This window comes from Acanthaster planci, linkage group LG01 (assembly GCF_054643075.1).
Source record: "Acanthaster planci isolate LZ-2023a linkage group LG01, COTS_SCS, whole genome shotgun sequence".
Taxonomy (NCBI): domain Eukaryota; kingdom Metazoa; phylum Echinodermata; class Asteroidea; order Valvatida; family Acanthasteridae; genus Acanthaster; species Acanthaster planci.
In genome coordinates, this window is record NC_141777.1 from 37,462,143 (window position 1) to 37,485,835 (window position 23,693).

Genomic DNA, 23,693 nt, shown 5'->3' on the forward strand with positions numbered 1-23,693 from the left:
CAAAAACTAAAATTGATATTTGAAAATAGACGTTTAGTGGCCCTGTTTTATTTTCAGGGTACTGGTAGGGTTGAATGCAGGATAAGTTTGTTTATTTGGGTTTTTTATGTTCAAAGGTTACAAAAGTTTTCTGACTGAAGATGTGTAAACATCACAGCAAAAATACAAGATTTAACGTTTCACATGTGCCTTATCATCAAGAGGCAGTTTCCCTCACAGACGACAAGTTGATGGCACTCAAAGCAAAAGTCAAACAAAAAAACTATGTCTGTTTTTGCATGTCTTTCCAGGGAAATATTTCATCTGCAAGACTGCCCAGAACGTCTACCACACCACCAAGATGTTCAAGATCCTCTGGCTGGAGCTGCGCACGATGCCGGGTACCTACGAGATGTCATATCGCGACACCATCGACATCGACAGCGTCTTGACCGACGTAGTCATGAACAGGCAGGCCGGCGGGCTGCTGACACTGCCACGCAATGAGATTAACCGCGTGGAGCAGATCCTTGGGTTAGCCATCAAGAAAGAGAACGGAATGCTGGATAACGACGTAGGTGAGTGGTTTCACCAAGATCAAGGGGATTGCACACGTCTTAAACATTCTCTTTTGGTTGAATTTGAATTTGGTCCTGCTTTTTGGGGCTGAATATGCCCAAACCCTCAAGCTTACAGGAGTACATTGGAGGATGCAATCGTTCTTCAGCGTGATCTTGGAAGGGAGTGATTTGGAAGGTGTTCATTTGCTTATTAGTAGACTTTGCTTGTACTTCATTAAATTTTCATTAAACTCGGTTTGTTTTGACATTCTTGAAGCATTGCAAAAGAAACATGTATATGTATGCCACTTTTAACATTTGCATTTTCCATCTGCCCCTACTTTGCCAGAGACATTTTGATGAACTGATTTCATGATGCTGTTCTTTTCAGCACATTATGCCAATTATGTCTTCATGGTTCTGTTAGGATACTTTCCCCTTATTGTCGTTTTCTTTCACAGGTCCTAGATTCCGTGAAATGAAGGAAGTGAAGACAGATCAAGATGAGGACAAAGGAGATGAAGAAGAGGAAGATGAGGACGAGGATGATGACGATGACGATGACGATGACAATGAGGATGCAGACAAGCCATCCACCTCGACCCGGACCAAGACCAACCCCAAAGCCAAGAAGCGAGCCCCCAAGAAGCCCAAACCAAAGCCGAAGAAGGTGCAGAGCAAAGCGGACAGCCCCAGTCCACCCAGCAAGCAGAAGGGACGAGGCAGGCCCAAGGCCACCATCACGACCAAAACAGCAACGAAGAAAGGTCAGTTGGAAGTGTGATTGGTCAGAGGTGATGTTGCTAAGCATCTTCTTTCAGTCTGATTTGAAGTCCCATTTCTGCTTTCCCAAGCTCTTTGGACATTCAGATACGTCATCACTGTGAAGTCATGAAGACCTGCCCCATCCGAGCACTGTGCCAGTTACTGTTCAGAAATGCCATGAAATGCTTTTTTTTCTTTCAAGTAGCTAACATATTTTGAAAGTTGCCAACATAATGTTTCTTACTTGAGGTAGTGGCGCCTCCCTTGTCATGATTACAACCCATTTTTTTGTCCATACAGTCCATCTACCAATGGTGTTGTTATTTACTGCCTGCCTGGCAGGCCCAATTATTTTTTGCCTGGCCAATTCTGGCTATGCTTGTCAGAAATGGAGGGGGCAACGTCAAAGGCCATGTGGCAACAATATGACTTGTTTTGTTGGCCATGCCATGGGACCCAAGATGCCAATGGGTAAATCTGTAGGTAGTGCTTACAGAGCCCTGCTCCAATGGCATTCTTGCATGGAACCTGCCTGATTCCTCAAAAAAAAATTTTCTGCGGTGCTGGAGACTGTAGGTACATTCTTGGTAGTGAAATGATCATGGGCCAGTGAGTCTCCCTTGAAAAGTAACAGTACCTGGGCCCTTTGTGCCTCCCTCCTGCTAAAGTCCGGCCAGACATTCAGGGTAGTTCAGGGCAGGGGTCAAGGCATTTTGATTCTTGTGTGGAGATGGTCAAGTCAGTTTTTGTGGTTGAATTTTCATGTCGCTCCCTTTCAGTGGCCAAGAAAATCACTGCCAAGGCAAAGAGCACCAAAGGCAAAGCTGCCGCCAAACCTGCCAAGCTAGGACGCAAGAAGCCCGCCAGCAAGGACAAGAAGGCTGCAGCCAAGGCCAAGGCCAAGGACAAGGCCAAGAAGATGAAGAAAGCCAAGGAGGAGAAAGCCAAGAAGGAGAAGAAGCCAAAGGAGAAGCTTCATCCCAACGACCAGCTCACACCCAACAATGACATCGAGGTGGTGCCTAAGGACCCTATGTTTGAAGTCAAGTGAGTCAATCCACTCCCTGCAGGTACAAGACATGGCATGCCTCAAGGGCAGATCCGGAACCGAGGGATCTGTTCTTAGTGTGCTTCGACAAATCAGCGAAAGTCCTTTGGTGGAAACTCCACACTGCAATGAGAATGGCAAATATAAATCGAAACCTGCCCGGCTCAACTTAAATGGTGAAAACTCCCCAAATTAGTTTCAGGTCTGGTCGGTTTGGGTTTTGGGTCATGTTTGCACAGCATTGCTGTGTTCAGGTTATGTTAATCGCATTGTGTGTTCAGTGGCATGGTCAGTAACACATTTTGCTCAGCTAGTATTTTCTGCGTTAAGTAGCTTTCTGGATTGATGGCACTCGGTGATTTGATCGTTGTTCTTTTTTCCCCATGCTTGTGCACACCATCCCTCAGAAATGAGAACGAGATCCCTGAGGTGTCCAAGTTTGTCCAGTGCAAGCGCAGCATCCGGGCCGTGCTGACCAATGACATGAGCCTCCTCAAGAAGCTGATCGAGGACAAGGATGTGCCTTCCGTCTTGGGGCCGCGGAGCGCCAGCATCCAGCTGACGGCGCTGGACTACGCTGCCAGGATGGACAACCAGGCTGCCCTGAAGCTGCTGATCCCTGAGATCAACAGCACCCAGCAGAGGGCCAAGCTGCCCGAGGTCATCATGCAGCATGAAGTGGCCGGCAGGTTGGTGCCCTGCAGGGACAAATATACCCGTTGCATTTCCATTTCAACATTTAAATGTTTGTGGCGCCGCAAAGGGAGTGAAAATTTAATAAGAAAAAAAATCTGGTGCTGCATGTTTATAGTTTGAAGCTGTCATATATAAGCCTGGAGGAAAAGCTCTGTTGTCCTCGAGAGAAGTGTTAAAATTTTTAAGATACAGACCAATTTGATGGGATGCCAGTTACCGTAGTTACACCATACTCACGCAAGCGTTCAACACCAAGCCGCAAGGCCCTATTTGTTAAAGAGGCATTGAACACCTGCATACCACCTGCCCGTGAGCGTGCTTGCCAAATAAGTCTTTAAACATGTATACTGTCCGTGGCAGCATTTGGCATCTAGCCTAGCTCGTTGCAATGAAACACTACAGTTGTTGAATTCAAACCCTTGCTCAGTGTATTACAGTCCAACAGGTTGGCTAGCTGCCAATCCAAGGACCCAATTCAACTTGACTTTGAATGAGATCGGCTCCCATGATCTCAGCTTTGGCAGTTTAGGATGCTGTGGTTGACTACCTACTCATTAAACAAGGTCTCACAGATGCATAAACTTGTTGGGGGATGTGACTTTGAGCAGGATTGGGGTAGAAGGACTTTTGGAATGTTTCAGCTCAATACTTCATTGCAGTTTGTCCAAAATCAGTAGTTCCATCAATCGTAAAAATCCACCCGTCGATGGCCAGATCACTCAATGTCATTACTTTACGTGACTGTCTGTGTGTTTCCCCAGGTATAACTTCAAGAGTCTTGGGCATGCTGTGAGGGAAATCAACATTGCCCGAGGGAGCCGAGAAGGCAACAACGCATTCACCAAGGTAAGCCTCACTCAGCCGGTTGATAGGCGTGACATGACTCCAGTGTTACTGCGTATTTAACTTTCGTGCTCATCGGTGACCTACTGTTCCAGTACCATGCTGAATGTTAATCATCTGGCAAATAACAACCACTCTACAAAGACACATTTGAGCAATGCGAATTCCACACCTTTCATTGCCTGTACTTCCAAAGCTTTCTTCAAACACGATTGTTTACTTTGGATCATTTTGAAGTACCTGAAAAATAATGTCATCATGAAAATTGAACATCATAATTACCTACTTCAATCTAGTTATAGAATACTTGATGTCATGCAATCTTTGCATGACTTGCCTCATTGTCAGCTCTGACGTAAGAGGTGATGTTGAATGAAAACAGTAAAGAAGTCAGTGAGTATTGTTGAATAGCAGTTGTCCGTCAATATGGTGTCTCGTTGCAGAACTCTACTCTTTGAAACAAAGCTCTTCAGCCAGTTATGAATTGTGTTTTGTTAGCACTAATCCTCCTCGGTCCTTCAACATCCTCATGGAGGTTTTAAGGGTATTTTGCAGGATTGGAGAAGAAAAGTGTTGGCACTGTTACTTTCCGTGGAGCTTTGGCACTCGATGAAAGACGAGGTGCAAAGATTGTGCTGTTACTCTCCCGCAGAATGATATGAAAGATTTTGAAGGGATTGGGAAGAGTATTTAGCAAAAATGCCCAGAGCTTGGTTGTAAAACAGACCTCAACCTCTGACCTCAACCCTTGATTACATGCACCATGAAGCATGATGTCATTAATACATATTCCTAATTTGGCTCCCTCACAAGGAATGACTTTGTCACTGTGTTACTCAGCAAGCAACATGCAGTACCCTGAATTCTTTCACTGCATGTTGCAGTGCACACCTTCAAGAAATGAATGGTGTTATTTTTGTTCTTGTTGGTGTAGGATTTAGACATGAATGTACATAACAGGGAGTACTTGCAAGAAGCTCTGTCATCTGGCATCTCGGAAAAAACCATCAATATGATCATGGTCGCTGACTCATCAGCAACGGTTAGTATTGATTGAGACTTGGGTATCTAGGGGAATCCAGCGGGGGCCAAACATTGGGTGATTTCTTTATGTAGGCGTTTATGGCCTTCTGAAGGAGCCGTTTAATTTGGAGTTTCTTACATGCTTCAGAAAGGAAATTAAGTAAGCCCAAAATTGTCCTTTTCACATTTTATATCAGAACATAAAGAATTAAGCCCTGCTTTTTTTCAAGGGGAGGGCTGCAAATGTTTGGCATTTTACAAGGCATGTACGCCACATTTTTTTAAAGTAGGTTGGATGGCAAAATGTGCATAAACTTCCACTCTGAACATTTGTCAAGGCTTGACCTGGAAAACGGTACGTGCTTGCAATGGATTTCCTTTCAAGAGGAGAGTTAGAAAATAATGCAAAAGTAAACTAAAAAAAAGGGGTAACTAGGTTTTGCCCCGGGGCAGAGGCACTCCACCAAACCCTCGTAAATCTCCTAAAGCCTCAAGGTAAACCTCAACTTACCACCTGTTTCGTTGTACATTCTCTCAATACTATATGAATCCATTTCTAGCTTAGTAATGAAACTAATCCAATCGATGTTCGTCATCTTGTTACCCTCCGTGACCATCCATGTGTGTTTGAGAAATAGTCTTGAGAACAGTCTTGAGTCTGACCTTTGGAAACTAAAGAGAGAGAAAACTGATATATTCTTTCCCCAACTCAAACTGAAAAGTATTACTTTATCCCAGTTAAATGTCTAGAACATTCTGGATTCATGTCTTTGTTGATACTTTTGTGCCCTTTTGTTATTCGAAACCCCCTAGCAACACATACAAATGCACATCGTCAAAGCAATCAACGCAGGCCACCGGAAGTTAGCCGGCAGCCTGGTCAAGAAGTTCAACCAGTCCGGTGGGCTCAACTTCAATAAACTCCACGAGGAGGTCAGTGCCCTGAGTTCCCGCATTTGCACCGTGATGCGAGAACTTTTATTTCTGGTCTGGTACTTTGGGTCAAAAGAAAATAGGCAAAGTACGAAGGCTGATCTCAACCTGAAAACACCACACACACTCGCACATATGTATATGTTATGTTCACAAATCTTTCTTTCCCTGTTGAAAACTCAGAGAAAATGTTCATTTTACTGCCTCCGTGAACTCTCCTCCAAGCTAGATTTTTGATGGGGATTCCCTTTATACCTCTTCCTCGTCAAGTAATGGCAAATAACCTTGACCCCAAAAGGCCTCTGAACCTTTATTTTTGTGCACGCACAAGTTCTGAGAAGTCCGCCGAGTTCGACCATGTGTTGAGGCTGTTGTGGTAGCAAATTATTATTCAATGGGTACACCTCGGAGTATTGAAAAATATGAGGTTGAGGGTAGGTGTAAATATTTTTGAAATGACTTTCTTGGGTCAGCATTTGTGACATTTAGCTATATGCCAAAAGTTGGTTGCTTCAGCAAACGTTTCAAACAGAATTTGGGGCCAAAATAATTCCTTCCACAGAAAGCGCTTATTTAAGGCTCCTGATTGAGCAACAGATGTGAGCCAAAGACCAGGAAAGGGTTGAGATTAATGTCTGATTTCCTGTGATATTCGACTGCTGCTCGATGCGCTAGTTGACTTGGGATTGATTGGTTACTCTTCCTCCAACAGGTGCTTCTCGTGGATAAACCAGAAGACTTGTCGCCTTTCAAACGAGTGTCGGTCAAGAAGAAGCCATACGACAATGACAGAGTAATTACAGTAGTTAGCATATACAAAGGAGAATACATTTTGTGGTTGTTTTGGGTGTGCAATACTTTCTATTCCTGAACTCTTCCATGACCCCTTCCCATCACCCCTTCCCATCACCCCTTCCCATCACCCCTTCCCATCACCCCTTCCCAGTAGCGTAGCCAAGAAGGGTACAAAGTGACAGAAGGCAACGTGTTGGAGAATTGGAGAGCAAATTTCAGTTGTTGACCGAAGCTAGGAAATGGGTCCAAACTGCAAAATCAGGTCTTTGAAATTAGATCAGAATTCCAAAATTGGAATTGTTAAAACAGTTGATAAAAGCACAAAACATTGTGTCCAGAATGTTAAGAAACCTTCGTGAATGGGCTATTCTAGGGAAATGACTAGATATTAACCCGTGAAACCTGGTCTGCTATTTTTCTCAAGACTCTTAGAGGGTTCATGCTTGGACTCTGTTTCTGCATCAATTGAAAAAGGAAAGGAAACACAATGATAAAATTGGAAAATGAATAGCATAAATGGGTCGGATTCGAACCAGGGTCTATAGATCTGTAGTTCAAATCACTACCAACTAAGCTATCGAAGCGACGTAATGGTTTGCGTTTTTGAAATGTCTTAAATGGTGTATTGCATTGTCCCCTCTTCATGAATCATTTGTCACCCCAGCTACTGAAAAAAAGTAGCGCACCAGGTTTCACGGGCTAGTATTAAGTCGCTTCCCTATTCTAGTGTCTTCATTGACTCTTGGAAGTTTAACCTCAACGGGGTCCAATTCCTATTCAGTCGAATGTAGCTCTTGCTACGTCTTTGACGCCTTAAATGTCTCTCTGTTCAATGGTCATAGGTGTAGCCAGCCCATTCCCTTGTGTCTACACTGATGTTACACTTTTTGTTTTTTTCAAAAGGCTCCTTGTCAAGGTATATTTAGGAGATGCTTGATTTTAAAATCTGTCTCTGTGATGAAACAAATGCTTCACATCACAAATGAACTTCTTCAACTGTGCTCAGGTCACGCCGATACACTGCGCGGCCATCAATCCCAACCCCAAGATCTTGGCCAAGCTGCTCTCTCTCTGCCCGGAGTACGCCATCGCCGACAGCAGAGGCCGTAAGCCCATCCACTATGCGGCTGCCTGTGAGGGAAGCGGGCCCCTCGAACTTCTCCTCAGCAGGTGAGAGAATTCAAAGGTGCACTCTTCAGACTGCTTTCTACTTCGGTGACACAGGCGCGAATCTCCTGCGGCAAACAGGTCGCCCAATTCGGCCCCTTTTTCCCCCAGAAGCATTTATAAGGAATCCTCCATCCTTCTGACAAGGTTTTCTTCACATCCTAGTTCCTTCACATCGAGGCATTTTATGATGCCCCTGCACTTTTCAGGAGCCCTCAACGTCACCGCTTTTGGGAATTTGTAGAGAGCAAAGTCCTCTCAGCGTTTGCTGATCTGTGCTGTGTGGTTTTGTGTTGTAGGGGAATGAACCCTGACGAGACGGACAATAAGGCCATGACCCCACTCATGGTGGCATCTCTGTATGGACGACAGCAAAACATCGAAGTGCTGGTCAAGAAGATTGAGTCCGGTGAGTGCCTGAGGAATGGAAACAAGTCCTTCTCTGGAGAACTTTAAGCACAGGTGGCGCACCTACTCAAAAATGAATTTATGAAATCCTTCATTTGTTACTGCAGTCAGCTCTCTGATGGCGTTTCAGATGATGTATCATCGCAGATAAGATGGCATACAAGATCTGTGAATATTGAAGCATAAAACTCAAAAGTATGACTTAAAACAAAAATGTGGTGACATTGTAGAAGTGACCCTGATCAAGTGCATTCCTTTCAGGTTGCAGACACTTTAAGTTGGTGTGCATTTCTCGACGATTGTTCCCAGCTCAGACAAGCATTGTTTTCAGTAGGAACAGAGTGTCTTCTGAGTTGTAACAAGCATTGTTCTTGTTGGTATATTGTTTGGCGCTCTGACTTCTGAGATACTATGAAATATCTGATTCTTTTGCAGGAAAGACTGACGAACTTTGTGGTGTTAAGAGGAAGTCAGCCACGGCAGAGTACGCCATCCATTATGCCAGCAAAGCTGGACACGTGGTACGTACAGCTGTCCTTCTAAAATGTTTGGGAAGCAAACAGCACACTGGTTATTGAAAAAAATTAGGATCAAGTCTGTCCTGGGTAAAAAACCCCTAAAATCATAAACTTGTGGAGGAACATGAAGTTAGCGATGTTGCGATGCAGCCCTTACAAGCGCATTTCACAGTCGTTTGGGAACCAGCGAAGTACACTTGCCGCTAAAGGAGCCTCCATTGCTCGGAAATTTGCGACCACTCTTGATAAGCTCAAAGCTTGTACTACAGCCAACAACATTCTGTGGAGTGTTGCTGTGATCTTATTGCCCTTTTGAGGGACACTTGATTCAGTAAGCCCCCTTTGATCCAGTCATATTCAAAGGTGAATATTGTTGCTGTTCAAGTGCCCCGCCCCAGCTGCCTCTCAAAACTCGAACATTGAAGCAATTCTAAAAAGATGCAACAGAACAAGGTTTTTGAGCAAGCATGCCTGGAGAGTCAGGAGTATTGACGTTTTGACCTCGTTGTAGGATTGTGTCAAGAGCCTAATCAAGCACGGAGCAGACACTGAGGCCATGACATCGGCGTCCACCAACAAGCTGACCCCACTCATGCTGGCTGCCCAGTGCGGCCACTTCCAGGTGGTCAAGACATTGATTGAAGCCAAAGCGATCATCGCTAAAAAAGGTAAAGGAAGGTTGCACCCTCTTTGTACTGAGACTGACCCATGCAAGGAAAAGTACATCCAAATCAGTGAGGGTCTGCATTCCAAAATGCCCAAGCTCAAAATTTCAAATCTCAAGTTTACTGGAAGGAAACTTTTCCTGCAAACCATCTCAACCCTTTACCTTGCCATTTGCAGTGAAATTCAACAGTTCAGAAGCCATTAGTTGATGTAGTTTCATGAAGTCTCATTTCAACTGTGTTTGATTTTGTGACATTTAGTCAGACAGCACATAGAAAACTAAATCGGGTTAGAGTTATTCCCGCAAGTCGTAAACAGTATACTGTTGGCAGTGACATTTCCATTCATGTACGTTGTATTTCATTTCTTCGGTGTACTATTTTAAAACAGCAAGCATTTAAACATGAATATAATAATTATAATACGAACTAACTGTCACCTGTTGGGAATAAAATACCAAAAATCCTTCCATTTTCAAGGTTTCCAAAGGAAAAGTGATATACATCATGTATTAATTTGGGGACAATTTGAATTTTCCTTCTAGACAAGATCAAGCGCACCTCTCTGATGCTGGCCTGCATGAACGGTCACTACCCAGTGGCTACTCTACTCCTGAGGAAAGGAGCTAATCCTAACGCCAAGGACTCCTCAGGAAACACTCCAGTCCACTATGCGTCTGCTTATGGCTGGTGGCACTGCCTCAAACTACTGCTCCAAGCCGGTGGGGATCCAAACACCCTCAACGACTGGAAGGTTAGTTGGGGTCGTGATGCGATCTGAAGTTTGATGCCCGGAGCAAATTTTGGTCGCTAGTTTTTAGTTCGGTTTGATAAGAGAACTTGCTTCAGCTTTTGATTACTTTTTTCCTCAACAAATATTACATGCAGCTTTTAATTTCAAATATAACCCTCACTAAAATGATGGTCAAATTTTCAACTGGTTTTTCATCAGCAACTTACGGGCAGTATGGAATTCAGTAAGACAAATAAGACGTTAACATCATTCCTACACAAACATTCCATAAAAGTCAAGTGTCTATCCTTTCTGAGATGACTTCATCGTTCCCCTCAGACCCCGCCGCTGGGCGTGGCCCTGATGAAAGGCCACACAGGCTGTGCCGACCTCCTCCTGGAGCAGCCAGGCGTCAGTCTTGACTTCCGCAATGACAGTGGGGCCACCTTGGTCATGCTGACCGCCGCCAGCCCCATGACCAAGTACATGGTGGAGCAGATGAAATACCTGATTGACAAGAAAGCCAACCTGTCGCTGGTGGACATTGACAACAGAAATGCCGTGAGTCCGTTTGAAATGCAGTTTCATGCAATAGCAATCTCCTAGACAAAAAATCTTGGTTGACTGACAACAGAAAAGAAATTCGTGATTAAAGCGTTGCACCTGTTTGTCAAAAACTGGACATTGGAAATAGAAAGCTTTTAGTCACAATCGGCAGTTAGCCAGGAAAATGTGTCAGCAAATGTTGTGTTTTTTGAATGGATGTGAACAACAGAAACAAGACAAGATCTAATACATACTTTGGCTTTCTATTTATTAAACACAGCAACGGTATTATTTGTCTTATCCTACGTTCACAACATGGTGATTAACAAATTTTGCATAATTGTCACCTCTAAGACACGCCTTCCCACTGTTCTGTTTCCAGAACACTTTCCACTAACCTTCATCAACAGTGCATTACGTTTAGAACAGCTTAGTAGAAAGTTCAGTCGGAGACATTCTTGACAATGGGGTACAGTCCTTTAACCCTAGGCACCATTGAAATCCTGCATAACCTTGTTGGGTTCAGCATGGTTAGGGTTAAGACCAGAGTGCATACGTATCTTATCTTACATACGTAATTCCTTTACTCTAGCCCGCACTCTGTTCTAAGCTGCTGTGAACCATTGATCAACCCATGTATATTTTCTACTATAGTGCATTATATGAATTTAGAAAGGCATGTTGTTCACTTTAGCCCATTGTTAATGAAAAAAAAGACATCATTAGGCACAGAGTAGGTGATGTCATTTTAAATTGTTACATTTTTAAGAGTGATTAGATGAAGGGTTTTTTCCTTCTTTCCTACTACAGCTTCACTACTTGGCCGCCGGAGGGATGCCTGATCAAGGGAATGTAAGTCAGGAGAAGAAAATTGGTGTCAGGGTTTCATCTTGGATTGCATTATCTGCCCGTCCCTTTACCCATCAAAGTCAAACGCTGCCAATGCATTCCTAAACAAAAAAAGGTTGAAATCCATACCCCGTGATGCAGTCCGAGCCCATATTTCAATTATCCCCATCGTTTTGACAGGAAACACAAAGATTTATTCACCAGTGTTAATCCCTTCGATACGGATGACTGCTACTACAGCACCGTTGTGTGAGGATTAGTGCATACCACACATACAGTCTATTCACCATGCAGCTGCTGGTTCAATGGGGCCTGCTGATGGACAAAGCCCTCCATTCGGGGCATACCACAGCCCAGCAGTCGCGGTCAAAAGAATCCCGCTGTGAAGGGGTTAAAGATTTGCGTAAACAACGGGGGTTGTGAATGAGCAAAACGGCCCAATAAAGTTGTTGTTGCCTTTTCTCTGAACAGGTTGATAGGTGGCTACTTGATACGCTGATGGGCACTAGCCGACCAACTTTCTCCTTTTTTTTGTCAGCATAACTAGTTGCTAAATTTTCTGGTAACAACGTAATAAGTGTGTTATCATGTAACTTTGGCATAGCCATAGACAGTGGTTAGATCTTCCTGACCATGCCTTTATTATTTTTTTTTAGAGATGTTAGAAGTATATTTAGTTGGTGCCAAGTATTTCCCGTTGCTGTCTTGTCAGCGAAGTATTCTGAAATTAAAACAATTCAACTCTCCCTTTTTTCCTTAGTGTTTTGAGGGAGGATAAATAGACACAAGGAATAGTTTTTTCACTTTGTGGGATAGCCTGAAAGTAAAAGGTCATATGATAAGCATCCAGAACCTTTGCCTGTTGGTTGTTACATTTGGTTGTTTGGCTTGTTCTGTAATTTTCATCAGAATAATTTTTATTTTTACTGAAACTTGCCCATTTAAAGAGACACTCATGTCGGAATTTTATTTTATTTTTCTTCAATTAAGTTGCTTCCTTTCCAACTTTTAACTGAATGACTGCCACAGAATAAATTCATCAATTTTCATCTGTGTATAATGATTGCTAGTTGAAGTTCTTTTTTGCCACATGTTCCGGAAGTGTGCCAACAGGGGTCATCCGTCGGCCTTTATTTCACTGCATTCCAACATTGTTCAGGCCACATTCTCACTGACTCTCCGTGCATTAAACGTGTCCTCACGATCTCCGAGGAGTTCGCAGATGCTTCTGAATGGGCACTCTCTAGAGATCTAAGAAGGCAGTCACCCAAACGCCTGGTGTTGGTCATTTGATTCCTTGCAGGCCGCTGAGAAGGAAGCCCAGAAGAACGCCATTCTGGACGTGGCCAGGGTTCTCATGGAGAAAGGCTGCGATGCCACAGTCAAGGACAAGGCCGGCAAGACCCCTATCAACCTGGCTCTACAGCAGGTGAGGCCTTGCACAGGTCTGCAGGGCAACTCTGTGTCACGTGTAGCTGCCCCTGCTGCATCCTGCATTGTTTGATGTAACACGAGATAAATACAGGCCACCTGTTTTTACAGCTTTGTTTCACATTCTCCGTTTTATTGCACAGAGAATTATAGAGTGCCATTTGAGGCAACGTTTTGTCAGTGTGAAAAGATAAGGGAGCGTTTCATAATTGTTGAAGGCAGTATTTACTGCGGTACCGCTGTTTTTTTTAGCGGCACCGCACTAGTTACCCGAAAGGGCTTAATGCTGGTACCGCAAAAATACAGCAGTACCGCAGTAAATGCCGCCTTCTGTAATTACGAAACGTTCCCTAAGCATACTACCTTAATTTGTGAGTGGATCTCACCAGAATATCACCTGTCCAATTGTCAAATCAGTGTCGATGTGTGGTGAAAGTTGGTATGTACGTAGCATGGACGCTCAAGTTTTACTTACAAAGTGACGTCAGCTTGTATATGCACAGTAATCAAATTTTATGATTATTTCAGTTTGTTGTCATTTATCGTCTGTGTTGTTTATTGCACTGGATGATAAAGGAAAGGTTAACAGTCGTTCATTTGTGATTAGTTTTGCGTTTATTTTGTTTTGGCAGACCAATTTCTGTATGGAACTGGTACAGTTGTTCTTGGACAAGGGCTGCAGTTTGTCCCTGGATGTGGGCCAGGACGGAGACAACGCCCTGCACATAATGGCAGAGCATTGCACCCACAATGACCTGGGAGTTCTGCTGCCGACCATTGCCAAAACTGTAATCTCAACTCAACTGCTTTAATACCATTCAGAGATTTTGCCAAATCATGGCATGATTTTGGCTTTGGCTTCAGATTTCCATTTTTTCCTAATGCACTAAGTCCCAGTGGTGAGAGTATGAAGCTCAGAGGGAGACCTGTTTTTCTGCAACAGAAATATCCCATGTTTCAAAACTAATTGTCGTGCTCGAGGGGAAGTCGAGTTGGAAACAAAACCCAGATTTGGAAAAAGGTCTGGAGTGTTTTGGCTTTTATAAATTTCTAAGACTGATGTGTGGAAGCTTGCAGAAGCTATTTCGGCTAAAGTGAGGCTTTTCTTGGGCCCTGCTAACTGTTTATACCGAGGTTGACAAAACAGTAGTCCTACAACTTTCTTGAAATTTTGTAACTTGCGTGCCCCATAGTTTGTTAAATTTTGTATTTTCATTTATTGGGTTGATGGGACCTATAATACAGATAAGTCAAAAAATTGATTGAATATTCATTTTACTGCTTACATCTTAGTTCATTTTCTTAAGAAGTTCTGTATCAGGTCACTTTGACCTCAAGAGACATTCCTTGTGATATTTTGACACCTTAGATGACATGCTCACCTTTTTCCCGTCGGCATTTTCACGGAGAGGAGACTCTGCATGAGGTAGCTTCTCAGTCAGAGCTGGGATCAAGGGAGCAAAGCTGTACCCATCTGAATGGTGACACAAGGACTCATTTTGTGCCAGGGGGTTACCGTCAATTTTTTTTTTTTTTTTTCCATTCACGTCTTGACAGTTTAAAGAGCAGTCTGAAGAAGCAATGGATGTGGACGATGACTCGGCCGGGGAAGCCAGTAAGAAGAAGGTGACAACCTTGCAGGAGGCAGCCAAAATGGTGGACAAGGAGGGTCGTACACCCCTTCTCAGATGCATCATCGCCAATTCAAAAGTAGGGGATTTTTCGCGTTGGCCTGTTTTATGAACAGATTTGCTAGGTTGATGGATTATGCAGGCTCTTTCAAAAGGTATCAAAAAAGGCTGATCCAAATCTGTACTTGCCTATCATTGGTGAAGCCTGCATGCAATACTGTGCCTTTTTTTTCCTTGTGGTCCGTTGATTGTCCTGTGGAAAGCAAATTTTGGGAATGTGTTTTTTTGTGAAATAGCCATTTTAGTCCATAGAGTAAGGTGTTACCTTGGGGCTGAACTGCAACACCAACATTAAATGGTCTTCATTGTGAGGGCTCCAGATGATCAGCAATGAAGCGCATGATAATAATAAAAACTCATCATTGGCTGTCCACCAATCAGATGCCAGGGATTTATTCAAGTGTTTATTTAAATATAATCTGTCACCCGCCACTGTGAATATTGCACCAGCAGGATGGATAAACAGGCTCACTGTGTTGCTGACACAGAAAAATCATAACAGGTGTTCAAGTCTTGAGGTTGTCAGTGGGGACCGCTTTGAATAATCTGCCAGAGTTGAAAAGTTGAGAGTCATCCAATAATTGATTTCTTTTTTCCATGTGTTTCTTTCATTGTCCCTTGTGCATTGCAGGGTAGAAAGAACTTCCAGAATGTGTTCAGCATGATGAAAGTAAGAAAATGCTTCCAAAACAAATATCACCGAATATCTTTGAGTTTTTTACTTTAACAAAAATAGATGTGTGTATTATTTTGAATGAATTCATGGTTCCAAACTGACATTGGTACTTGTATCATTTGAGCACTAGATGAGACGCAGTGACAAAAGTTATTTAAACCCACACACAATACTTACTCTTTGATGTTGAAAGTCTTGACTTGGTTCATTTAAAAGCAAAGATGGAAATTACCATTTAATTATGTGGACACAAGTTCAGGTACATGTGTGGTTTCAATTCTGTAAGGGTTTTATGAAATGAAATATCTTAATTATTGATGGTGAGATCCTTCACGATGTAAGAGTTTTTTACATGGTGGAGAAATGTAAATAGTTTTGAGCGCACATATACCTTAAAAGTGCAATACCTAGTTTAAGACACATTGTTTATGTTCCCTTGACTCTCAAAATTCAGGGTTTTATTCCGTCTTTTGTTGATTACCGTAGAGATGTGGTTCATTTGAACCGTTTGAATTCTCTGACTGTTTTTTTACAATCTTTTGTTGTGCATTTTGCCTATAATTTAAGGCTCTTATTGAGGTTGCCAAGTCCGACGTCAACGCTGTTGTGGACAGTAAGGACAAGTCTGGCAGCAGGCAGTATGGTAAGATCCTTTTGCAGCTAGTCGGACCTGATAGATCGTCTAGGAACTGGGCCTTTGCAAGATCTTTGCAAGATATCTGTGCCGAGTCATTATCTAGTCAGTTACAAATCGATCACAAGTCAAGTTACTACTGAAGCGTTAAGTAAAGTTGTTAACGTTACATGGATTATTGGCAACCAAGTGGCACCTGTGTGTAGGTGGATTTTAACCATGAGCCAAAGGTATTATTTCACAAGGAAGTGTCCCAGGTATGGTATTATTTTTGGCCAAACCGCCGACTTTAAAATGACAAAATACCACACCCACAATCTTTAATAAATATCCCACTTTCCATATGGTAACCCTTGCTGGTCATTTGAGACATTTTCTCTGTGGCTTTTTTGAAACTCCGAGACAGCGTTGCGGAAAGATATTTATTGCAACACCCAACCATGGCTCAGGGCTGCTTGAGGGGCAATTCTGTGCCTGTGTACGAACTCACTGGGATTCACTCGAGTGGAGACAGTTATAAACATCTCCTGGTAGTGTTTACAAAATCTGTGTTGAAATATTCACTGAATACAGGAAATCCTCGTGTTTGTAAGGAAGTAACACAAACAACTGTTCGCAGCTAATGAAAAAGCTCAGGGCTTGACTTAAGACCGCATGACTTTCGATTCATTTTTTGTTAGTTTTTGCGACATGATAGCAACTCTGCCTCCTAACCAGTACATTTCATTTTGGGGCTTGTGGCCTCCCCCCACCACTACAGAGGGCACCAGTTCACTTCACCAGTTTTCCGTTGCCAAGAAGAAGTGGGCCAAACCACACTCCGTCCCCACCACTACTGCAGAGGGCGCCAGTTCACTTCACCTGTTGTCCGTTGCCAACAACGTGCCAGGCCTGACCATCCTCCTGAAGGCCAAACCTCAGCTGGACCTACTGGACAAAGGCGGTTTCACACCCCTGCAGCGGGCCATACTCCACAAGAGGCAAGACAGCTCCAAGCTGCTGGTAGGTAAAAACTCAGTGTAAGGCACTCCTTGCCTGCCGAGAACCAGCCAGATTGAGAGCATTTCACAATGTTAACAAGCAAGCACTCATCCAGAAAGCATCCTTTACCTACCGTTCAACATCTTGCACATGCTCCATACTAAGATGTATGGCTGCAGGTACGAACAGACATTGTGGCCCCATTTTAGTAATCCCAAACCCAGGTGCTTTCTTGTCACACAGAAAGACTCTCATGGTTTGTCCTGGACTCTAAAGCCACCCGGTGCTCACGGGCGTGTCATGGGGAGCAAGTGGGAACGTGCTCCTCTGGGAAAAAAATTGCTAAATAAAAAAGGGTAAACATGAAAAGAAGAAGAAACAGAAACAAAAAGGAAAAAGGGATGAGAATGAAAATTTTGCTTGAAAATACTTTAGTATTACCTTCCTTCCACATTTAATGATTTGTCCGTTTACTGCTAAAGAGTACGTTTCCACTCCCTCCCTGGAAAAAATTTCTTGTGACGCCCTCCATGGTGACTGAAACTGCGCATTTTGAGCCAAGTCTGTTTCTCCACGTTCACAGATTGAAGCTGGAGCCAACGTGAACCTGTTCACAGCAGATCAGCGTGGAGATAAGGCAACACCCCTCATACTTGCCGCTAGGTAAGTTTCCTCGATCATCGTTTAGTCTTTCCCCGAGACCTTAGTGCTAGATGGCAGGTCATGCAGAATGGGCCCTCTTGTGTGCTGTTTAGCTAGTCCAAAACCGTGGAAGGGTGCGCTACAGAAATAATCACTGACGCCTGGAACTGAGACTGACATCCTCACAGACACACGACGGCATGAAGTTTCCACAAGTTTTTCCTTGGCAATGACCCAAATCTGCTATTAACCACTGTGTAAAAGGCAAAATGGAACCCGAAAACTGATTTTAAAGGGGCTTGGTTATGCAGTCTTGTTGTGCTCTTCAGGAAATTTCATGCTGCAGACAAACCATCGAGCCGAACCAAAAATCATTGAACACAGCAATTTCAAACCAAACTAAACTTGATTAAAAGCCAACACACCATGAAAAATAGATACAAGTTTGACACCACAAACCTTGGCACACGTGCGTGTTCAGACATACGATGGCCCTGCATCACACAATGGTTGTAAAACGCACGTGGTTAGAATTCACTAACAACAGAAAAAATGTAACATACGGCATTTCTGCAACATCATATATGTCAATCTCCAAACGCTGCGCCTTGACGTTCCATATTAGGCCAATGATGTCATAAATAGCCGTATAAGACAATGTTTGATTAGTTGCATGTTGATTGTAGTCGGACTTGTGCTCGATCTTAAGGCAACCAAGGAGAAAAGCTGATTTCGCCAGGCAGACCAGCACTTAAGCGCACAACCCGACTTGATGAGCGAGGTGGCCAATAAACTTGTCTTTCGTTTGGTTAAGTTGGTGTATGTTTACATTGTGACAGAATTTTCAAGATTCTGAGTAGTTGTTCCAAAATCTCAAATAACAAAATGTCGGAATCCGTTAAAAAACAAATGCTGACGGAAAATCGGCCCTTTGGCCATGTGCATGTACATGCATATGTGTGTGCGTACCTGGGTGTACATGTCTGACACCGAACCGAACCAAACCTTGGCACATGAAGCACTGGTAAATTTCCACCTCTTCTTTGTTGAGAGGCAGAATCATTGTGTCTGTTTTATTTTAAATCATAAAATTTCCTGTCAACTTCAAATGATGTTGTCTGAATGACAGTATGACTTAATGAGATATCGATGATGAATTCTGAACACTTACCCCACAATCTCCTTCCCATGTTGGAATTCCCAAGTTCTAAAGAGGATTTTGTAAAAAGGAGTTGCGTCATGACTGCATGATTTGCTGATCATAATTGTTACGAACTACTGGTGTGTAATGTCCATACTTGAATCATATCCAAACACTTTCTTTGAAAATTATGGTTTAATGCTGAATAAGTGTAGAAGGTTATGGATTTACGGTAATCTATAACATTAAACAATGGTGTAACCCAATGTTAGTATCTTTACCCTCATCCTACTGAAAAGGAAATCTCATGGGGCTCTCCTCAAAACCTGCAATAGTATATTAAATGGAATCTTGGCATTTATGACATATTTACAGGTAGTTTTCAGTTTTCGGCATGGCCCACGAGGGCGATGACTGCCACAACGCACAAAGCTATTAAAACAAATAAAGCGACAGAAGCCAAACATAAAGCGTTTTTTTCTTGTGGACAATGGCGTACTGATCAGGCAAATAAGCCTGATTGTCATAGGGAAAAACGTAGGCCAGTACAATCATGCTACCAATCTGTCAAAGTTCTTTTACGTTGGCCTAACGTACTGCATGTCTGTACATCGTTGGCGTGAGTGGAGAAGAGACAAACAGAAGACAAGTCTACACCGTCCAGAGCCCAATCAATCAAATCTAAAATTAAGTACATGTATCTGAATATAATCTTCTCACATAATATTAATCCGCCGAAAAAGTCTCCAAGCTGGCTGGTGTGTCAATGTGGTCAAACATACTTGCAAGCATGGTTACCATGTTCCTTGGGGTCTTATATGTAAGTCAGTGCAGTTTTTGGGACAGGGAACAGACTATCTGAAAAAGCAGAGATTGCATGCTCACGGGAAAATCCCAACTTAATGGCTGTGTAATGTGTGATGAAACTACGAGCGTGTTTGAATCCGAACGAAAACTTGAACCATAAACGTACTAATCCCCATGTTGACACAATAAATCATATTTTGAAACGTCAGTAACAATTGTAAAACAAACTTGACAAAACAGGGATTGCATTCTGCGACCGCATCGTGCCTGCTGTTCAGGAAAACCGGTGGTCTCGTTGTTGGTGGGATATGCTCGCTGACTGTTTCCGGACGACTTATCTAAGGCAGTCTAGTGGCAGCGTGTACAAGAAATTTTGCTAGCTCGTACAAACATGTGACTTTGGTGACGATCAAGGATCAATGAATTTTGTTTCCTCGCAGCAATGAGAAATATATTACTGCTATAATATCTATCTTTGGTACTAACTAAAACCATTCCTTTCATGGTCAATTGCAGGCCAAAAGTGGCCTGGTAGTGATTTTTTTCCCGAGCCGGGAATCCACGGAATATCGGGCATATTCATGAGACTGGTAATTTACATAAGCCTTGCACATTGCGTCGGTCCACGGGCGTGCCCGGTTGTCATGGGGTCTTTTGTTTGGCGGGCACTAGCGTGCTCTCCGTGATCCCGCGGGATGTCTGCGGTGCGGAACGGTTTGTCAATTTTGCAATGCCGCCTTATTATTATTAGTGGGAAGTTTTCCAACTGGGTTCTTGCACAAGCCTGGTGCACACTCGAAGACCATACGTTTCTACATAAATCTGTTATGCGCACTCAGCACACCCTGCACCGAGCACATATAAACGTGCATGCCTCCAAGGGACTGTTATTTCCATGTAAAAACATGCCCTCTCTTGTTACTGCTCCGAGCTCCTTAAGTGGTCCAGATAACACCATTTTTAATTTACAATGTAGCCCGATATTCCTCATGAGGGCAGAGTAGGTTACAATATTTGTATTGTTGTTTTTTGCTTCACAGGGCCCGCTTGCATGACATTATTCCCATCTTGGTGGCCAAGGGAGCAGACGTCTCGGCCAAAGACAGCAAAATGATGACAGCTCTGCACTACATTACTATGGCAGGAGATGGTACAAATATACGTTACTTTTAATATTGAAAGTTCCAGTCCTACACTGCGTAGTCAAACTTAAAAGACTTTAATCTTTTCTACTTTGTTGAAAAAACATGCACATACACCCAAGGTCTGATTTCTTTGAGCCACCACAAGGCAGAGAAATGTTATTAAGCAAGTTTGCTCGCCAAGTTTTAATTACGGGTTCTGCAAAAGTCAGCTGGGAATCACTCACAAGTGACATAGATTGCATTGCATGCATTTAGTCAGTAAACCAGTTTTGTTATTAAGCAAGTTTGCATTCCGCACATAGCAAATCTCAGTTTTGAGCAGCAGTGTGAAATTAAATCCAGGTTGAAGATGCCGGCTATCTGCAGCCACTTTGGTCTTTTCAATATTGGTCACTTTGGCAGTGGTCACAATAGTGTCACTCATAAATGAAAGCCAACTGGATTCATTTTGTCGGGGCAGATTCCAACAAGGCCATGCATACTGCCAGCGTCCTCCTCCTGGCGGGGGCCAGTGTCAACACCCCTGACGCCAAGCACCGCACACCCCTCCACTACTCAGTCAACGCAGACACGGGCAGCGCCGATACCACCACTGATGTGACTGAGTTCCTGATCGAGAAGAAAGCCAACGTCTTTGTCAAGGACATTCGCGGAAGACTGCCTCTCCACTATGCATTCGTTAAAATGAAAAAGTAAGATCAATCACATGGATCAATATCCTAAGGAGTGTTGGTACTTGTCTCTGTCCTAACTTCAGCAGGTTTTTTTTTACCAGTACTTTCACAGCAGCGTATTAACATTTGAAATTTCAATTCTAGTTGAAAGTATGGCATAGATAGCCAAACATTTTCCCAGAATTCAGAATTCAAAGAATTCAAATTTCTCACCTAAATTTGGAAGCCATATTTCACTCCAAATTTTGAACCAACCCCAACACTTTTTATATAACAGGTCTTGCCCTTACCCAACGTATATTAACAAGCACTGTATGCTCAGTGCTTGTCCGAGAGCTTGCGAAAAAAACCTCACAAGCTTACTCGGGTGGGACTCGAACCCATGACCTCCTGCTTACTAGTGCAGATGTCTTAACCACTCGACCACCGAGCTTGCTGGGGTCGGCTGGCCGGTCCGAGTCAAATGAAGCAGCGGGTACCGCGAACTATTTTCAAGATGTATTTTTTTGCGTTGGGAGATGTTAATTTTATATAACAGGTCTTGCCCTTACCCAACGTATATTAACAAGCACTGTATGCTCAGTGCTTGTCCGAGAGCTTGCGAAAAAAAAACCTCACAAGCTTACTCGGGTGGGACTCGAACCCACGACCTCCTGCTTACTAGTGCAGATGTCTTAACCACTCGACCACCGAAAAAAAAAATACATCTTGAAAATAGTTCGCGGTACCCGCTGCTTCATTTGACTCGGACCGGCCAGCCGACCCCAGCAAGCTCGGTGGTCGAGTGGTTAAGACATCTGCACTAGTAAGCAGGAGGTCGTGGGTTCGAGTCCCACCCGAGTAAGCTTGTGAGGTTTTTTTCGCAAGCTCTCGGACAAGCACTGAGCATACAGTGCTTGTTAATATACGTTGGGTAAGGGCAAGACCTGTTATATAAAATTAACATCTCCCAACGCAAAAAAAAAATACATCTTGAAAACCCCAACACTTTTAGCTAAAATTGTCCGTTTAAATGCAGAGCCAAAACTTCAGCAGAAAATTTGGAACCTGAATCAAAGTTTGACACAAGACAAGGAACAGTCTCTATGCGCATTGTTAGGTTAAGGTATTAAAAGAAAATTCAACCAACCTTTCTTTTGATTCTTTAAATGTGTATTCTTTGACCTTGTATAAACTATGTTGTTTTGATTCGTGCTGGTGTAGGCACAGGGATAGTACTCAGACAGACCCCATCGAGATTGTGATGGTGCTCCTGGAAGCCATGAAGGGACAGCAGGTGGACACCCAGGACAAGTTTGGGCAGACTCCCCTGCACTGGGCCGCCTACAGGGGGGCCACCATCTCGGCCATGAACATCGCTGAGGTATTTCAAGATTGCATCCCCTGAAATATCCCTCTCGTGTCGAGGACAGTCTCCACGATTGAATACTTTAATATGTTTTACTGTTTTTGATCAGGGTCACTGTTGAAGTTTTGCCCATGAGTTCATGATATGATTTAACAGGCATCTTGCACTCAGTGCTGTTTTGGAGGATTTTTATGAATGAAAATTCACAAGTGTCGTTTTTGTCATTTCTAGCATGTTTAGTAAACTTTCTTATGCTTTTCAGCCTAGACATTTTGTCACATTTTTCCAGTAGGAAAGGTTATTGGTCCCTTTGTTTCTAAAAGGCATTCTGTCGAACTTAATGCTTAAGTTTCATAACATTAGTGTTTGTATGACTTAAAGACATCGGTTGAAAAGTTCCTTGAGGCTTGGCAAGATAAGAAATGCATTGGTAAGATGTAGAAAATGTGGGACGATTCCCCCCTCTCCCAGCTCCTTCAGCAACGAGTGAGACTCAAAACCCACCAACTGATACCATCCAGGTACGAGCCAATTGTAGGTCCAGTCTGCTGGGTAGTATTACATCGCTAGGCCCCCCCCCACCATGCCCTTACTTCCCACGTGTCCTCTAGTGTGTAGTAAGGATGAGGAGTGTTGGTCTCCGCTGGTATATCTGAGCGCAAGTACAAGGATGGCCTCCGATTTCAAACAGCATTTCATCTGTGACCCTTTATGAAATAAATTGGAGCAGCGAAACAAAGTGAAATCCTCCCTTTGTGCTGTTTGGTACAGAGAATCAAGGACTTCAACGTCAAAGACAACAACGGCAACACGCCTCTGGCTATGGCTGCCCTAGGCGGCAATGACAGGTGAGTTCAGCCTCCAAACCAACTTCGGAAATGGTCTCTGATTAGAAGTTCCTTTATTCTTGATATTACATTACTTTGGAGTGCTCCAAGCCTACCTTCAAGCCATTGAAGCGAGTCCTCAAAACACACCTATTTGGCAGATTCCCC

General features: G+C 43.3%; 2 protein-coding genes across 3 annotated transcripts in view; one reads left to right on the plus strand and one right to left on the minus strand.

Moving 5' to 3' along the window:
- The window catches only part of LOC110982360 (HHIP-like protein 2), a 304,779-nt gene extending 297,680 nt beyond the window's left edge, over positions 1-7,099 (minus strand). The window contains exon 1 of the mRNA XM_087141288.1: positions 7,036-7,099. The gene's annotated coding sequence lies outside the window, so the exon portion shown is untranslated. The remainder of the gene's footprint in view (positions 1-7,035) is intronic.
- LOC110987251 (poly [ADP-ribose] polymerase tankyrase-like) overlaps positions 1-23,693 on the plus strand; it is a 61,668-nt gene that overhangs the window by 10,051 nt on the left and 27,924 nt on the right. For both annotated transcript variants that reach the window (XM_022249827.2, XM_087141131.1), the window contains exons 4-29: positions 291-557; positions 1,001-1,306; positions 2,084-2,351; positions 2,760-3,041; positions 3,810-3,894; positions 4,826-4,933; positions 5,728-5,847; positions 6,560-6,640; positions 7,649-7,812; positions 8,109-8,218; positions 8,653-8,738; positions 9,247-9,403; positions 9,946-10,154; positions 10,473-10,694; positions 11,490-11,531; positions 12,832-12,957; positions 13,592-13,747; positions 14,517-14,669; positions 15,282-15,320; positions 15,894-15,969; positions 16,721-16,962; positions 17,525-17,604; positions 20,572-20,681; positions 21,137-21,368; positions 22,554-22,713; positions 23,470-23,546. In XM_022249827.2, the coding sequence (XP_022105519.2) occupies positions 291-557; positions 1,001-1,306; positions 2,084-2,351; positions 2,760-3,041; positions 3,810-3,894; positions 4,826-4,933; positions 5,728-5,847; positions 6,560-6,640; positions 7,649-7,812; positions 8,109-8,218; positions 8,653-8,738; positions 9,247-9,403; positions 9,946-10,154; positions 10,473-10,694; positions 11,490-11,531; positions 12,832-12,957; positions 13,592-13,747; positions 14,517-14,669; positions 15,282-15,320; positions 15,894-15,969; positions 16,721-16,962; positions 17,525-17,604; positions 20,572-20,681; positions 21,137-21,368; positions 22,554-22,713; positions 23,470-23,546 (3,958 nt within the window). The remainder of the gene's footprint in view (positions 1-290; positions 558-1,000; positions 1,307-2,083; positions 2,352-2,759; positions 3,042-3,809; positions 3,895-4,825; positions 4,934-5,727; positions 5,848-6,559; positions 6,641-7,648; positions 7,813-8,108; positions 8,219-8,652; positions 8,739-9,246; positions 9,404-9,945; positions 10,155-10,472; positions 10,695-11,489; positions 11,532-12,831; positions 12,958-13,591; positions 13,748-14,516; positions 14,670-15,281; positions 15,321-15,893; positions 15,970-16,720; positions 16,963-17,524; positions 17,605-20,571; positions 20,682-21,136; positions 21,369-22,553; positions 22,714-23,469; positions 23,547-23,693) is intronic.